Consider the following 18,964-nt stretch of genomic DNA (forward strand, 5'->3'; position numbering starts at 1 on the left):
TCAGTTTTAAATTACTTTTTATCGCTACCACCTTAGATAACCCCGAACTCTGTCTCCGACTAATAGGTACTTGGGTGGGTTTGCTGCTTCCCCCTTATTAAAATAGCTGGCGCTCGAGATTGAAGCTTTCAAAATTAAACCCGTTACAATGTTTTTAAAAAACTTAAAGGTGCTGAAAAATACTTATGTATAATGTAGAACACCATTTTTGAGCCTTCGTTTCAAGGAAAAAGAAAATCGGAAATTTCACTCTGTATATGATTCACATTTTTCATATTATCAGGGTAGCGTTCAGAATCATCGCCCGGTATGTGTCCGACGTCTGAAACGGTTGTTCTATTGGTCTCTCTGATCTTTATGAAGAGTAGAGAGAAGGAGAACTGGAGAACGATGTTTGCAGACCAGACTTTTTTCCCCCAAATTATGTAGTAGACAATTCATTTTTTATCCAATAGATGCCCTAGTAACGCTAGACGGGAATAAATTTTGATCCAAACTACTTAAAGTTGGCTGAATTAATTACGATCTGAATTGAGTTAGCCAATTTTCCATCGTTAGGGCCACTAAATGGAGAAAGTTCCACCTAAGAACAGCAGTTCTGACCATGGTTTCGATCTCATTTGACCTTGTCAGAGCAACACAGCTCCTTCTCCGATGGAAATTTTTTTGAAATTGATGGACTCTTATTTCATACTAGGCTGACGCTCGTTCCATACTGGGAGGCTCTCTGTACTACTCGATATTACACAGTAGCGTCTGCCAGTATGCAAAAATTCCAAACGTTTTTCCATCGGAGAAGAAGCTGTGTTGCTCTGACGAGGTCAAATGCGACCAAAACCATGGTCAGCATCTGCTTCTCTTCGATGGAATGTTTTCCATTTGCCGTGACGATGGCAAATTGGCTAGCTCAATTCGGATCATTTTGTTGATATTCATATCAGTGAGTGGTATGCATCTGAATTAATTCTCAGTATTAATTACTCGAGTGCATTCTAGTACGACAACTTGATTAGAGTTTTATGATCCTAGCATAATATAAGAAATATAAATATTTATTATAACTTCATAAAAAACTATATGAACAATGAAAATATTTGCACTTTGGTTGGGTAATATTGTGATATTTCACTTTGTATGGTTATTAACAATTTCATCAATATTTATCATTGACATTGCTGCATCAGTACTTGTCACTCTTGAAAAATTTAAATCATTTTCTCCTGTTGTACTAGAATGTGATGGTTGTTCATGTTGATTTCCATTTTCAAAATTTTCTATCAACTTTCTATTGTTCTCAAGTGTAAGAAACATTTCCTGAAAAAAATAATAAACACATTATGCAAACAATTTGAAGAATTGAAATAATTTTTTTACTCACATCTTTATTATGTTGTCCCATTTCTTCCATTTTTACTCTGAGAAAATCATATTGTGGAAATTGTGTTATGATAGTTTGTAAACTACCTGTAGCAATAACATATGTTTCATTGTTGTCCTTTAATTTTAGATTGCAAACTGCAACCAAGCAATTTTCCTCAACCTTATTCAACAATAAACAATTATTTGGTCCTTCGTTAATTTTAACCAGTAGAAAACTGAAAACATTTTATCGTTGTCATAACTATCAATCTATATTATTTGATAACTAAAAATGTATTGCTGACATTATTTAAAATCTCGGAAGAGAAAGTATAATGAAAATCTAATCAGATTACTCACTTATTTTTCAAATCCGTCAACCAGAAGTGTTGACCATTTTCTTCTATATTTTTTTTCACGATAAAACCTACAGTATCAAATTCCCCAAATGACGCATTTATGGACATAATTGGATAACTAGCCAGTTCTACATATTTTCTTCTATATTTTTCATATTTTTCTGTTGGACATTTACGCACTTCGAAATATGATTTCTTGTTGCAACTGAGTTCTTCATTACATCTGTAAGATATTTTGAAAAAATCAAATAATCCTAGAAGTGGGTTGAATGATTCAAAATAAAACTGAAGAAATACAATAATCTATACATATTATAAGATGGAGTCCCCTGACGTGAATGCCTGCCTGTTTCCTATCATAAACTCAAAAAGTACAGAACTGATTTTCATACGGTTTTCAGAAGCAGACCCGTTATTCAATTTATCAAGATGTTCCTGCATATTTCTTGCAGGATATATCCAGATCATCATTTGAAGTTAACCCTCTAATGCCCAAGTTTTTTTTCTTTTTTAAAATTATTTCCGTATAGTTTCAAGTTAGCTCATGTATAATCTACATCTTTTTTTCGCAAATAGTTAACTGATTTACATTAACACCTGTTCTCACAAAATGAACCTATACTGAAGCGGACATGAGCAGTTGAACTAAACTGCTGCAGGGAATAATTTTGTATCCACTTATATGCAACCAGTCTCAAGGCGGAGTTGGGTATTAGAGGGTTAATACTGCAACGCTGTCTGCGAATCCTGCAAAGGCTTCATCACGGCATATCGGCAGTGTAGAGTAAATACATGGTGCCCCAAATATTCGATGCTCACAGAGAGCATCTCGAGAACCATACGGCTTAGAGAAGAAAGGATCCCCAATCTATTTTTCACGAAATTATTAGATACCACAAAGCAGATCATATATATCTTGATTTGTTCTCGACTTACAGGGCGTTTCTGAAAAATAACTGTTTCAAATATTCATATTTGTCATGTTCGAGATATTCGAAAAATTCCAAAACATTTTTTTCAGTAATTTTTATGTTGTAGACGCAGATTTATCGAAAAGTATCCCGTTACCGGTTTTTCAAAAATTGTATCCGTTTCAAAGATATTCAGTTTTTAGATCAGTCAACATTCTTGGATCCGTTGGGATCCATGAGAAAGGTTTAAAATTTGTGTCGATCAGGGCTTGCAGCAAGTTACGGTCCTTAGTATTTGTTAATCTGGAGCCCCAGTGTGTTTGGCATTCCAGTCGCCTCCAGCAATGAATTTGTTTCCAAAAGCGGCAAAAAAACTCCTTGTATGTGTCAGTAGAAATCCTATAACGCGGTGGACAGTACACTGATATTATACCTACTTGACCCGTATTGGTTTTGATTTTTACCGTGGTTGCTTGAATGGCGGCTGTTTGAAAACTTTCCTGTTCTTCATGACAAAGTGAATTTCTGATGATAACACCAGAACCCAGAACTATCATGATAAATTTTGACTTCATCATTAGCTGGTACAAAACTATTTATTTGGTCGTGTGGCGTTCAACTATGGGGTTGTACAAACCCACAAGACGCAATGTAATCCAGCGGTTCTTATCGAAAACACTTAGATTGATAGCCGTGCACCGTGGTATATCACAAACGAAAGACTTGCAGATCTCGAAATCCCATACGTGATAGATGTCATCAAATCCGTCTCCACAAGAATTCAAGAACGATTGCAGGGACACCCAAACAACCTCATCCAGAACCTATACACTGAAGAACCCGACAACAGGAGACTCAAAAAAATATGGCCCGAAGACCTTCCACAACACCACTAGTTTAGTACAATAACTAGGAATGTCGCTGGATACTTCACTTTCATGCACTTAATAATATCAAACTTAATACCTTATATGAGTAGATTGTAAATTTTCAATAAAGGAAAGAAAAAAATTTATTTGAAATATTTTGGAATTTTCCAACTGAGAAATAAACACTTCGCAAGAGATTTAAAAAAATAATTTTCAGCTCACCTCATTGTTAAGTTATAGAATGAAACTATCTGGTTCTCTTTCAACTGTTCTTGATGTGAATCTGTAGCATCCCAAATTGTACATTTAAAGGGTTTAGGTTGTTCAGTGAAAAAATCTATCACAGTCATTTGTAGCAAAGAGCATACATTTCTTCTGATAATATTTACCTGCAGAATAATTGAATAAAACAATTTTTTTAGACATTATACACAACCATTTTGAGGTAAACTAATGACATAGTATATTTCGAAACGAAATGCAAGATCGAATACCGAGGGGAAGACTAAGGATAACATACTTCGATTTTTGCTAGTTTTTTATTTATCCGATTATCCGATTCATTTTTCGAAATAAAAAATCGCAAAAATACTTACATTATCACCTTCTTCGTATTTCTTCAAGCATTCATTTTCGAATTCTTGAATTTTCTTATATTCCGCATTTTTGTTCCTCCACACTACAATTTCTATCATCAATTTTCGCTTATCTAATTATAGAGAAAGAATCACTTACATACTGAATTGGTTCTTTTTTCACGATATATCACAGGGTAAATCCGCATTATATATACCGTTATTCTACCAATAGTTCCACCATTCCAAACAGCACTGCTCAGTTTGATCGACAGAGGGGATGGATCTTTTTGATAACCCAACTTGGAATACCAAGCTGCTCTTCTTGTTGAATTGAAATGAATTTTGAGACGTACTTTACGAGCTTGCTGTAAACAATTTACGATAATTATACATAATAAACTAATGAATCTTTCATCAAGTAGATCGCTATAACAAGTTTTAATGCAAGAATAGGTTTATTGAGATTTTTTCTCCAGCGACTTTATTAAGACAAGAGAGTTCGAATGCTTCGAAAAGTTATGAGAATCGAACTATACTAAAATACACAGTATACCGGGTGTCCCAGAGCTTTTAGGCCAGCAAATATCTCAGTTACCTGCGGAAAAAAAAAAATTGAAAAAAATACTTGTCGTAGGAGACCATACGCTCTTTCATGCAGCATAGCAAAATCCACCCCCTGACAAACAACCCCCGAGAAACCACCCCTAACTTTTGTTTTTCAAATGGCACCCCCATGTTTGTTGTGCTTCAACTTACAGTTTTTTTCATTTCTCATTCAATGATGTATCATGGTAGCTAGAATGGCATGCAGAATTATGGAAAATAAAAATACAAATGAAATACGAATTTATACGCTCAGCTGTATTGTTACTGCAACATTATACTAAGGAAAATGTTTTATAACATAAATTATAATAAACAAAAAGTTCTAACATTTTATTGATTCTTTTTTTTCAACATCCACTTTTTCTTGTCTCTACAATGTGGACTAATTCGATCAGTCCAATTAACAGTACCCACTAACGAATTCAATTTTATCGAGTGACTATCTTTACAACTACATATTATGATATATCATTGATTGAGAATTAAAAAGAGCTGTCAGTTGAAGCCAAACAAACATGGGGGTGCCATTTGAAAAACAAAAGTTAGGGGTGGTTTCTCGGGGGTTGTTTGTCAGGGGGTGGATTTTGCTATGCTGCATGAAAGAGCGTATGGTCTCCTACGACAAGTATTTTTTTCAATTTTTTTTTCCGCAGGTAACTGAGATATCTGCTGGCCTAAAAGCACTGGGACACCCGGTATACTAATATATTAGTTTGGGAGTTTACGGAATTGCACCGCGTTTTCGTCATATTCGCCATTTTTTCTAATACCTATACGTGGACGTCTGAGAATCTCTAACCTCGTATCGCAAATAACCTAATATTCTTTCCCTCCAACATAGTGCTTCTGGATTATTTCCTCGAATGCCGAGTAAATAGCTGCGTCTATATTTATACGACTACTTTTCTATTTCTATTGTCAATAGACAAACTACAATTCTGGAGTTTTTTAAGAATTCGTCTGATGAACGAATCTGATATAGACTCCGAAACATTACGAAGTATTACCAAAAAGTTCAATTTTTCGTTCATTGTCAAGCAACAATTTTTTCCATCTCATTTTCTCCTGACAAATTAATGCAAGAATTTACGCAGGAGCAAAACGATTATTTCGATTTTTTGTCATTTTGTTTCAGAGACTGACAGTGTAAACTGTCACAAGAAATTTCAATAAATAACCTCTATTTACGCATAAGCCATTCATAGTTCAGAAAAGTATGTAAAAATGCCACAAAATGAATATTCGAGAACGACCTTCAGCATCTGTTATATGGTAAAGATCCAAGAACGAGAATAATGAAAACATGACACAGGCAACAGACACAACCTAATTAAACGATTTGTAGTTGCAAATATTCAAGGGGAATTTTCAAACGTTACATATTTTACTTTAAAGAGTTATGTTCCGCCATTGCTCTATCTCTATCCCTCATTTTCGAGAGGTCCTTGGGTACTTCCACTCTCCTGAAGGACTGGTTGAACTCTTCAGTCATCCCTATCTATAAGGGGTGGGAGAAGCTCTAGCCCAATAAAGGGTCAAGTACACGGGGCGACTTTACACCCCACTCGCCAGCTTTTGAGCTAGTAGCCTGTAGACTAGCCACGTGTACTCACAGTAGCTTGCACACAAGTGGTTAAAAGCATTAGCATCACGTGGTTTCTACTCGCCAGCTAGTTGGCTACTGAGAAAGTGAAAATTTTGTGTGTACTCGACTAGGAGCGCACTCGCTAGCTCGCCGTCTTCTTACAAGCCTGCTTGTTAGTTCGTAAACTCGCCCCGTGTACTTGACCCTTTAGCGTTGATACATAACATATAGTCCATTCAAGAATGATTGACATCCCAGTAGGTCTTGAAAGTCCAGGCGCAGCTTAATATCTGGTCACAAAAGATTCCTAAAAATTTCTGTACTTCAGAGAACTGGAATATATCAATATAACCTAGAAAAGTATATGAAAATAAGAAATATTTAAATTTGCAGCATATTAATCAGTATTCAAAATTGTCAGAGCTATGTTTTCAATTTGTCTGATTAAATTAAGAACATAAACAGCTGTACAAAATTCAAATAACCGTTGGTAACTGCATAGATTCACATGTAATAGGTCTATACATCGATGTTTATTCACAATACCAACATGAATTCCGCAACACAAAATCTCAACTTATGGGCTATTACCAACTTAAATTCGATTTTCCATAGGCACCCGAGATGTCAATCATTCTTGAATGGACTATACCTCGTGAACAACATTGATTTTTCTTGGTCGATAACCCACTTGCTGAGCTGTCTAAACGATTGGACTTTCTCTTTGGATCGGAGTATTCTTGCAGATGTCCTGTATTTGGATTTCTCCATGGCGTTTGACGACTCCCTCATCATACTCTTTTCTCTGCTTTGCTTACATGGAGGAGGGCTTTCCTCTCTTATAGATCATTTCGGGACAGAATGGGAGACGTTCATTCATCGGATGATGATGATCGTTTAGGTGCTGCAGCTTGAAAAATTTATTGCAGTGATGTCCGCCCTTTGATGGAACATGCAGGATCGGTGTGGTGCCCTTTTCTTAAGAGCGATCAACTTCTCCTCAACTCTGTACATCATTGGAATACAAGGATTCCTTTCGGAAAGATAAGGCCAGACTATCACGCTCGTTTGAGACTGATGAATTTCCAAACCTTCGGGGATCGACGAGATAGAGGTGATCTAATTGTGAGGCTTCGGGCTCTTAGTGTTTTTTTTTATAGAAGAAGTAGCACACAACTCCGTGGCCATGCCTTCAAGCTGGCGAAGGAGAATTTCAGGACCACGCAGCTTTCTCTCCAATAGAGTTTTTGACGGATGGAGTAGTTAGTGATAATTCAGTGAATACCTTCAAAAACCGATTCGATCTATTTATTCAAAACCGGCGAGAACGGTACGCAAGTTCCTGGGAGATACAGAACATGAAAAATTTTTCTGAGTACGGCACTGGAAATGTGATATTCGGTATGCATAATCCAACAGATGCTAAAAAGTGTTGCAAATTCTGAAAAAAATCATTCAATTTTGATATACAGTGCCAGAAATATAGTCGTATGAAATTTCGGTCCGAATGAATAAATCATCCTATGTAGCAAGGACAGATAGCAGCCAAGTGGCCATTTCGTGATGCTGATGGTTGACCCTATATAATATATATATTCTTTTGATATAGAGCATTACAATCTTGAACAGCAAACAATAATTATAGCATGTGTATGAGATACAGTTTTAGCAGAGGTTAGCGTAACGGGGTACCATACAAATTGGTGTATGATACAAGAGCTTAGGGAAAAACCTCAGTAAAAAAACCCTTTCTCCCCGTGAGTGTAGTGGATTGAAATTGTTCACGAAATAAGCTGAAATATTCCATATTGAAAGGCATCTCGCACTGCAAAAATTGATTCTTTCTCCAACAAAAAGGAAAATCCAGAAAGTCTTCTCCAAGATACCAGAAACTTTTATCTGAAATAAAGAGAAAACAAAAGCAGAAAAACGTAAAATAATAAAATTAGATTCAATATGTCAGATTGACCTAAAATTGACAACCCAATTCAAAAAAGATTCGGAAACTGCATGTATAGCTCTAAAACCATCCTGAAATTTATAAATTGGACAATGATTAACTAGATGATTTATGGTTTCTTCTGGTTCCCCGCATTCACAACTAGGGCTATCAACTGAATTCCACCTGAAAAGCATGCTATTGCAACGTCCGTGACCTGTTCTTATACGATTCAGAATACACCATATTTTCCTGGGAAAATTAGTTACTAATTCTTTGTTGAAAATAGTGCACCTATTCCATTCAGACTGCCAAAGGTCTTTGTCCCTTATATTCGAATTAAGAAAAGAGTTGGACCATATATAATATGGTGGGAGTATGTAAAGTACCTCGTGGGGCACCCTGTATATCCCGACACACCATACATAATCGGCAAAGGAACGAGAAAATTTGAATGCTATAACGATAACCATAAGACTGCAGTTGTAGGCAAACAAAGGACACTGTCGTAATATATGAAGAATAATAACTACTATAGTATGTCTCGGTCATTCAGAGCTAGGTTGTGAAGTCTACGAGTTGCTATAAATCCTAAATCCACCATATGAGTGATTATTGACATGATCACCGCTCACCGCGACGTGAAACCAACGAAGCTGTTTCGGTGCAATTCCCCAAGTTCAATGATTTGTTACTTACGTCCACTTCCAGAGGATGGCATCCTGAGCAATTCATTAATTCAGCCCCAGTGATTATTAACTTAGAACCAATTTTTATTCTTTGCATGTTTATTTGATAACATAAAAGGTCGTCAATTATAGCTCGGATGCAGTACCAGCCATCAGTTAATTCCAATTCTATGTCATCCCCATTCTTGAATAAAAAATAGAAAAAATTAGAATTTTGTGTCTTAATTTTACAAAGCAAAAATAGATAATACAACTTATTGAGTTTGAGTAAATGAATAATTAAAAAATATGTTAAAAATAAAATATTGTTCAAGTTGTTTCCAATCTCGTATGCATTTTTCCAATGGAATGAAGAAATTTCACCCGATCAATTAACTTATTTCAATATCTGAATGAATCAAGAGATTGTTGTTCACTTTATTTGTTCTGCCTTTGTTCAATATGACAATAAGTCAGATTTAAGTTCAAATATGAAATGAATCATGAATAGTTCCTAATGAGTAAAATACCAATAAACTATTAAACATACCTACTTTTATAACATTCGAGATACAAAGTATTATTCTTTTTTGGGGAACATCGTCCATCTCATAAATTTTTCTTAAAGCTGGCCTTTCAGCGTTGTATATTTCTCTCAGATACCTTAAAAATGAGACATATTTAAACTGTGTTATTTTCTTTAATATATACATGCAAAGAAATGAATTCCTAAGAGTTCTAAAAACTAAAATACTAACAGGAGTAAAATTATAAAACAGTCTATTATCAGTATGCTAGAAATCATGAGAAATACCTGTATTTTAATTGTTTTATTACATTGTCAATGTTGAAGCAACCTCCCAATGTTGCTGGAAACACTCTTTCATAGCTTGCTAATTTCCACACAATCCATCTGTAGTGATTTTTTATCCAACCATCTGGAATCAATTTTTTTTCAATACCATTCATACTGGTGAACGCTGGCTCTATCTCTGATATTCCTATGAACCCTTGCGAATTTGGAATTAAAGTGCAACCATCCGCAGTTGTCACTGTAGGAAGTTCATACCTAAAAATTCCAAAATTCCAAATAAAATTGAAAGACAAAACATTTTCGAAATATGGTACTTAATTCCAAATGCTTCACTAAGCTTCACTATTGGATATCAGTTTTGCATCATATTGAGCAATGCAATGAAATATATAGAGGGTCTTCATAAACAGTGGGCGTCACAATATTCTCGTTTGCATAATATATCGACATGTCAATGATTTTTTGGTTTATTTTCAATAAGAATTGAGAACTACAATGACTGCCAATTCTATGATATTTGTTGGTATGGAACAGCAAATAATTATTCGAAATCCACTGCGATGTTACAATCATTTATGATGATATTAATAAAATCAGCCACCTTTATCCTTCTACATCAAAACAGTCTTTTCGATGGCATTCAGAATGATGGTAAGTGGCCAGTTCAGATTATAACATGTGTCGAAGTTTATATTTACCTATGTTATGCATTTGAATGCAAATATCATTCTAGAAATTCACGGAATCACAAAAATTAAAACATTAGGTAATTTTTGTCTACCAATATAACGATAAATGCGACCAAAACTAAAACATTGTATTCATGAATTATTTCAGACGCACAAAACCCGCCGGTAATATTCACAAGTGTTTCCGAAAGTTGGATATTTCAATTCAGGCCGCAACACTTGTTGATATTTATCGGCGGGTGCTATGCGTTTGAACTGTTTTAGGTTTTAGGCGTTATTTCATTTCCATTGGCTCTATGCTCACCATTACAAAAAAAAAATTGGCGAATATCATAAACCTTACAGCCCAGTTAAAATAATGATCAGTTAATTAATATCATCACAATTTTGAAGTATGAACTTACCAATTATTATTGAAATGTATTAAGGAAGAATTTTGGGGGTTGATTTGTTGGATAACACAGTTTTGATTTTCCATAAACTCAGACTGTGACTCCAAATTTTTCACATCCCTCAGATTAATCTTATTATTTTTCTCTTGGGGATCCAACCTATAAAAATAATTTCTCATTCATATTACAAAAAAAAATAACAGTTTCTTTTTAACACAACGAATTGGAAACATTTTGGACACACCAGGAGAAATACATATGACTTTCATATACCTAACAAAAGCATATACAGGGTGATTCATTGGGAAATGCGCATACAGTAAGAGTAGATAGAAGACACTAAGGTGACTCTAAATAATCTATATTTAACGGGTCTATCTTTCTTTATAACTAGGATACAGGATTTACTTAGTGCGATTTTCACAATTTCTTCAATTAATCGTAACTTATGAACAAGCTACCACATTTTTATATTTGGCTCATATTTCGTCTTCAGTTGAGTCGATAAGAATAATAAAACATGCCTTTTTTCAGGTCCGGCCTTAACAAAATTAATAAGTGCGCCACTTAATTTTCGAAACATACTGATTTGACTCAAGCTAACAAGTGAAAAAGTTCTATGCGAAAACACCAAATACATTTTAATCTTGCTTATTTTCACCTGCTCTTTTCAAATTTGTTGATAACATTTCAAAATATCGATATACAGAGTGTTTTTTGGACTCGAAACCTATTCATTAAATTTTTTGAGCCGAAGTTAGAATGAGACTTTTTTATTGCGTTTATCGATAGCACTCCCGACAAAGAACATACGAATTAAATATCAAGAAAATGTATAGGATGGTTCATAAGTTATAATCAATTGAAAAAATTAAGAAAATGAATAAATTATCTTGTATCTTGGTTGTAACTGAGGTTTTATAGATAATTGTTCAGTCCACAATTGTTCGATCGCTTCCTTTGGTGGCAACTTTCCATTTTCTCTATCAAATGATGTGAATGAATTTGGCTGAAGGACCTCAGGTCGATGGCCAATTGCCTATATGCTTATAACGTGCGTTCAAAAAAATTCGTCGTCAAGTAGGCTATGGAATTTTGAACGTCGATATTTCGTGTCTAAACGTAATTCTTAGCTCGTGCTTTACTATTTTCCAGGTGAACTGTCATTTTAGCATTTTGGGTTGTTGTTGAATTAAAATTATCAGCAAATTATAAAGATAGTTTTTACGGACGTGTGAAAGACTTTTACTATTGAATTCTACGTCAAAATTGGAAAGAAAATTGAAGGAAAATGGAAATATTCTGTTCCGGCGACTTCATTGAAGCCTATGTTGCTGTTGATTATTAAGAATTAATTTTTCCATTGTACTGTTTTGCGATGTGTTGACGAAACAGGTATGTTCAAACAAAAAGGAAGTGGTATACCAAAAAAGAAAACTCTAGAGTTCAGTAATAATGAAAACATGGTGACAGAAGCTCGACAAACCTCTCTTCAGATTTTATCTCAAGTGGATGGAGTATCCGTTGGCATATGCCACCCGATTTTGAAAAAAAGATATCCATTTGTTTCCATAAAGATTGACATGTTATCAGAAAACTGAAAAGGTTGTGATTACCTAACCTTGTAGCATCCGAGAAAAATTGGAGTTCAGTATCATACTGAACTGATGCATACTGACAGTATGCATCAGTCAAAGGCAAAATGTGGACCTACTTTCTTTTATGGAACTTCAATAGCAGAACGTCATGAAGGAGAAAGCATCATGCCTTTTTATAACTGAATTGAATTTTAATAAATTGTCCAATAGCTATTTTCATGTAATTCAGTTCTTTTAGTTTAGTCATGGATTTTCAGTAATGACTGAATCAATTCAATATTTATAGAGAATTAATAAACATATTATTGAGAATTTTACTGTGATCTATTCATATGACTGAAGTAACTAGAACCTTCTTACAAAAAAACATACTACCACGATCAATTCAAGATTCATGTCTCTTACGTATGAAAATAGTGGACGGTTAAAATTTTTACGAAGAACTTTTCTAACCGCCTCAGATTGTTTGGATTCTTGTCATCTTACTCAATGAAAGAAATGCTTTTCGAACGTTGGGTGAAATTTACAGGTAACCTTTTCTGAAAAGTGCCTTTCCGTACAAAATTACGATATATAGGTTAATGTCATCATTGTTTACATTTTGAGAAGATGAAGTAATTCAAGGAAAGACATACGTTCAGCCACCGAACATCAGCATTCAAAATTTCATAGCCTACTTGACGACGAATTTTTTTGAACGCACGTTATTTGCAATAAACGACTGTTACTACTACTACTGATGTGAATGACCGGTAGAAAGTTTCTTCCGACTTATCAAATAAATTGTTGTCTCTTTTCCGCCTTCAAATTGATCTCCTCAGACGTTCCGCATATAGAGTAAGTTGCTGCTTTAATGCGTCGAGGCAGTGGTGAGCTGTAATATTCTTCATCTCTCGTCCTGTTTCTAACCACGATTTCTTCAACCATTTTCACTATTTTCGTTCGTCGATTCCCTTTCAAGTACTCCATCAGTCGTCCTATGTCTCTTCTTAGAGTTTCTGTTTTGTTTTGTAGAAGGTTTTGCCATGGTGGCATATGTAATTTATGCAATCTTAGACTACCTTGCGCAGCACCTTCAGCGGTTCGAGTCGGTAATTGAATTTGACTCACTGGTTGTTGTTTGTGATTTGGAACTGTAGCTCCTTTCGCGGCCGGAGCTCACTTCCTCAGCATCCTGCCACCGACGTCCCGCATTCTGTCATGTCCAGCGCCAGCTCCAGAGATGCTCTGACGATCCCCAGGCATCGACTTCTTTCCGAGGCTTCACTTATTACAAATAAGATAATTATATTACTCAAAATATGCATACTTAAGCGAAAAAACAAACAAAAGTGCAACTCAAAGGGAAAGAAAAGTAAACTAATATAAATTCATACACCATGGAACCAACTGTCATAACCATTTTTGAACGCGTTCACAGACAAAGAACCAACCACTGACGAAAGCGAACCATTCCAAAAGTTAAATACAGTTCGCTAGGAAATGCTGTCTCTGCAATGTCTTGAAGTTCTCCTTCTTCAGATTATAATCATGTCCCCGCAGCCGTTGGTCGCATTAATTTCAAATACAAGAATTCTGGCTAACACCTAGAAAGTTGTATGGCACGCAAAAGGTGAAGATAACATCACTACGAGTCCTCCTATTGGCAAAAGTGGGCAGCTTAATAATAGAAAGCCGGGCAGGGGTGCCAAGATACCCTCACGAGCTTGTTAAGAACTTCCTCAATGTTCTGGTAGTTCCCAGGATGACTTCCTTTTGAGCCATGCTGATGTGTTTCTCCTCTAGTCCTAACTTTAGGGTATTCTCCATCAGATGTGATTTGACCAATCCATTCACAGACAGAATTAAGGAGATGATAGATGTTGTTTTCTGCTTATATATCTCTTTCATCTCAAACGCAAGGTCATAATACTTGGTAAGTCTTTCAGTATACGCCCTCTCTATATTATCATCTGCGGGGATTGTTACATCAATGAACTTGACATCACTATTTTCCCGATCCAACAGGACTATATCGGGTCTGTTGTGCTGCACCGGTCTATCCGTTATTACTGATGTGTCCCAGTACAGTATCTATATAAAAAACGAGTTCTAGAGAGTTCAACTGGAAAACATAAAACGAAGCTGCAGACCACAAGCGCCAACTCCAGTTGAAGACCACACAGAAACTGAGGAGATTATTGAGAAAACTCATATTATGTTATTCAATATAATGTACAACATGTTTGTATTTGTTGTACCATGGATAAATAAATGAACATATCTCCGAGTACCCGCGCTACCTGGATATCCGGACTTTGAGCGATTGCTGACCAGCTCTATTCCATTAATCGGTGGTCCGACTATTTTCTTCTTAAAGTGTATATTATAATTAAGCAGTAAATGAATTTTCAGCCATTACAAAACTCTTGCACCTACATCGTTATGGCAGCAACTAATGTGGCGTGCTGACTCGCCGTGTTCCACAAAAATGCGATCTGACCACTTTCTTACATATTTCGTACTGTAAACTAGTATACTGACAATTTTCAATCTTCACAAAACTCTTGTAAAGCATGTTGTAATTTTACATATATCAAAGCGCGCCACTGCCAGGTGTTCCACTACCTGATCTTGCGAGTGGGTGCTGACTTATGTAAACCTTCAATACTAAAGCATATTTAATTATGGGCCATTACAAAACTCTTGCTGATTGTTGTCGCCAGCTCTCGGACTATATGTTTTCTCTTTGTCCGAAGCCGAGGCCGAAGCATAGTAGTAACATACGGCTGATATCCCTTCCACCATTGCCATGCTGGTCATCTTGCGACCCCACCACTACTTCGTTTCATTCGGTCTTAACGCAGAGTTGTACAAATCTTGTTTCTTTCTCAACAAGGTCTGTGCACGCCCAAAGAAGAATTCACTTTAAAAATAAGGGCCGCACACAGCATACCCTATCTATGGTGAGGATGAGTTTTTTTAGCCAGGACGCACTTTGCACCAAAACTATTGAGCACATCCGAGTTATACTAATTTCCAGAATTCCAAGAAAACATTTAAGTCTCTTTTTTCGCACAAAATTAATCAAAAAACTAGATATTAAATTACATAATTTTCACTAGGTACTGCTACAATTACCGATGTGGAAGATTCAAATGGAAACATAGGAGTTTCAGTGTTAAATTCGAATAGACTCGGAGTCTAGTGAAGGAGTGGAAGAATCGAAACCTCAGAGGGATGCGATATGCAATAAACGGCTGGCCTAGTTTAAATGCCAATTTATAGATCGCTCTAAGGTTTCGATTCTTTCACTGTTCCTTTAGAATCCGAGCCTATTCGAATTTAACACTGAAACTCCTATGTTTCCATTTGAATCTTCCACATCAGTATTTAGCTTCCACAATAGCAACCTCAGGTAGGTGAAGGTATACTTCAGTATAGTGTTGTTGTTGAATAACTTTATCCCAGGGAAAATCATGTACTACTTCAATTTCTATGTTGATTATGGACATTCATCAAGCACTGGCCATATAGATCAATGAATTACAAGAAAAATTTAACCAAAAATTTTGTTTAGTTAAGGCGATTTCGAATGAGGCTGGTTCTTGGTTGGTTCACAGATTGGTATTTCATATTTGGACCAACTACATTCGATGACGTCATAAATCCTCTGGTTCAAGGTTCGTAAACCGAAACTTGAACCGTACTGTGGAGCACGGTCTGCTCTCTGGATATTCGTTTGTTCTATCTCTTTCTATTCTCTGATTCTCCCAGTTTAATTTACATTTGTTTTGAGGTTGATGTTTTGTTAACAGTGCGTTCATGTTTTCGAATGGGTCGGAACAACTGACATCATCGTTTATGAACAGACCAGTTATCCATTAACCAACCAAAAAGCCATTCGAATTCGCCTATAGTGATTGAATGAACTTTACAACTCACTTGAATCTCTTCTCTGAAGTTTGTGCAAGTATCTGATTCCTTATTGCCTCCTGCTTTTTAGTAATGAAATCCAATTTCTTCTCTAATATTTTTTTTTGCCGACTCAATTCTTCATTCAAGTCTTCCAAATTTCTAGGTGTGGGTTTTTGAATAATAAATGGATGATTGGATTCATGAGGAAAATCATTTATAAATGATTCATTTTTTTTCACTATTCTGTTGGGTGTCGAGGAATATTGTGGAGTCTTAATTTTATTTGGTCTCAAAGGGGTAGAAAAGGAAGCTTCTGATGTATTTGGACTTCCAAATTTGAGATGAGGAGGCAATTTGAGATCGTCGAAATTTATATCTCCAAACAACATTTTGGCCCTTTTCAGTGCTACATCAGAAATTTTTTTGTCCTTAGATGCAGAACCACCTAATCTTTTTTTTGAAGGAATATTCTTTTGAGGGGTAGTATAATTAATGTTATTGTCTGTTTCAGTAATTTTTGAATGAGATACTGAATTACTTTTTTCTTCTGCTAATCTAATATTCAAATTTTTCTTTGATGGGGTACAATATGACCCATTTATTTCTGCAGAAGGCATATTCTGAGTTTTATTTATTTTCAAGGGAGAGAACGTGGCAAAAGTGTTACAAGGGTTCACTTTTCCAGAATCTTGATCTTTGATAGCACATATGTTCTCTGTTGTTTCTGATTTTATTGTATCAAAGTCAGGAATATCTTTGAATATTTTATCAATTCCAAGGAGACTGGAATTAGGTAATTTAATATTTTTCCCTGAAGCTGTCGAAAAAAGTGATGAAATTTCTTCAGCGCATTTTTTTTGTGGTATTGCATTAATATCTGCTTTATTATCTACAAGCAGTTTCATTGTGCCCTTTGCCACATTTCCATGACATACATTTTTGGGATTATCAAATTTATTGACTGTTTTCAACACTGGATTAGGACTCATGTTATAATTACTTCGATGATTTTCCATATTTTTTATTTGTTTCTCGTTTCCTTGATCACATGATTTTGAAATAAAATCAGAGATTCTTAAATCTGTTATATTTTCAAATACACTCTGAATTTTCAAAAGTTTGTTAGAAGAAATTTCAATTTTTTTTCCAGATGCTGTACTAAACCCAATTCCAACATTTTTGGGGATTTCACTCTTGAGTATAGTTGAAGTTTGTTGTTCTGAATACAAGTCATCCATAATTTTTTCAGGAACACATTGTCTATCAATAGTATTTGTATTTATGTCAACATCTCCAAAATCTTCAAAAATAGCTTTTTGTTTCAGAGATGAAGGGTAGATATTGATTTTACAACCAGATTCTATTGTGAATGGTTGTACTTTTTGTTTTTCTTTAGATTTTTTCAATTGGTTTCCAATATCAGAACACAAACTACCCGCAACGCCACTTTGTTCTTCAATTGAATTTTCATTAATGTTTGATATAGAATCTTCATTTGACTTGAAAGGTTTTTTCATTGTCTTTAAATCAAATAGAAGGCTTTCATTTTTTGAGGAAATTAGGAGTTTCTTTTCTTTATGTTCACTCTGTTGTTGACTGATACACAAAATTTTAGATGACTCTATATCTAACTGTTCCAGTTTTTCATCCTTCTCATCAGTTTCTTTTGCCCTCACAAACATATTTTTAGAAAAATCAGAAGAGCCATTATTGATAGAATAAGATTGTGCTTCATCATTTTGATTTTGTTTACTGAAGTTGGGAAATTGCAATGTTCGTTGTATATCACCTTTGTCATCAGTTTTAGCAATGGAACTATTCAATCTTTTGGAAATTAATGCATTAATTAAGTATTGTAGATTTCTTTTCATCTTCATTGAATATCTTAATTCATCATCGCCAAATCCTAAAAAATTTCCAACATCTGATTTTGAGGATTCAGATTGGCACTTTGGCCTTGTAGAACATTTTGATAAAAACCTATATTTATTTTCTCTTTTGGTTACTATCAAGGGATTCACAAGTTCACCCATTAATGCATTAGCAAAATCTGAACTCTCTGCTTTACTTAATACTGGTTTACCAGACGCAGTTTGAAATCCCATGGAATTTGGAATCTTATGTGAAAGGATATTGGGTTTCGATTCGCCATTTCCAATATCTAACTTATTATTTACTGTCAGTTCTTCATTAACTGGTAACTCATTATTCAGATAGAAATTTTCATTCAACAAGGGTACATCTGAAGTTGGTATGTCGTTTTCAAATTTCTCACTCAGTCTAATTTTCGCACTTTTTCTATTAGTATTCTTCTTGAAGATTTTTTTTTTAAATGTACTGCTTCCCAAAACAGGAGATCCAGCTGTTTCAGGAGTATCACAAGAATTTTTCTCAGTATCCATTTTCAGGCATTCACAAAGCTTGTGACAACATAAGTAGTGAGATTTCTTCAATATTTAAATATATATATGTATAGGTATGGACCCTCCATAGGAAACAATTCAAATTGAAACAATTTCAAAATATTTTCAAACGAAAAAAGGTTATTCACAGAATTAACATCTGTTAAACATTAGGGGGGGAATGATCTACCAAAGAGGAATCTTTGGATCTACATGTTATAAAACCTACATCGGTAAAGATTCGAACTTGTTTCTTGTTTACTTTTATTTATAAGAAATAATTTCATATTTATATTAT

At 35.0% G+C, this 18,964-nt stretch overlaps 1 protein-coding gene across 1 annotated transcript; it reads right to left on the reverse strand.

Moving 5' to 3' along the window:
* Positions 1-1,036: 1,036 nt before the first annotated feature.
* Positions 1,037-18,793, reverse strand: LOC123317685 (breast cancer type 2 susceptibility protein-like). The gene is made up of 11 exons (XM_044904295.1): positions 16,292-18,793; positions 10,782-10,928; positions 9,689-9,943; positions 9,429-9,537; positions 8,906-9,079; positions 4,234-4,441; positions 4,095-4,177; positions 3,721-3,887; positions 1,720-1,941; positions 1,379-1,595; positions 1,037-1,314 (listed from the first exon to the last, which is right to left on the reverse strand). Exons 1-11 carry the CDS (start codon positions 18,664-18,666, stop codon positions 1,126-1,128), a joined length of 4,146 nt encoding a protein of 1,381 aa, XP_044760230.1. The 5' UTR covers positions 18,667-18,793; the 3' UTR covers positions 1,037-1,125.
* Positions 18,794-18,964: the final 171 nt, after the last annotated feature.

The sequence above is a fragment of the Coccinella septempunctata genome, chromosome 1 (assembly GCF_907165205.1).
Source record: "Coccinella septempunctata chromosome 1, icCocSept1.1, whole genome shotgun sequence".
In the NCBI taxonomy this organism is placed as follows: Eukaryota; Metazoa; Arthropoda; class Insecta; order Coleoptera; family Coccinellidae; genus Coccinella; species Coccinella septempunctata.

Coding starts and splice junctions, on each gene's coding strand:
- LOC123317685 (XM_044904295.1), bottom strand. CDS start 18,666: ATGGATACTGAGAAAAATTCTTGTGATACTCCTGAAACAGCTGGATCT. Junction 4,442..8,905: donor GCCATCCTCTGGAAGTGGAC/GTAAGTAACAAA, acceptor AATTGTTTACAG/CAAGCTCGTAAAGTACGTCT. Junction 1,942..3,720: donor TTCTATAACTTAACAATGAG/GTGAGCTGAAAA, acceptor AATATCTTACAG/ATGTAATGAAGAACTCAGTT.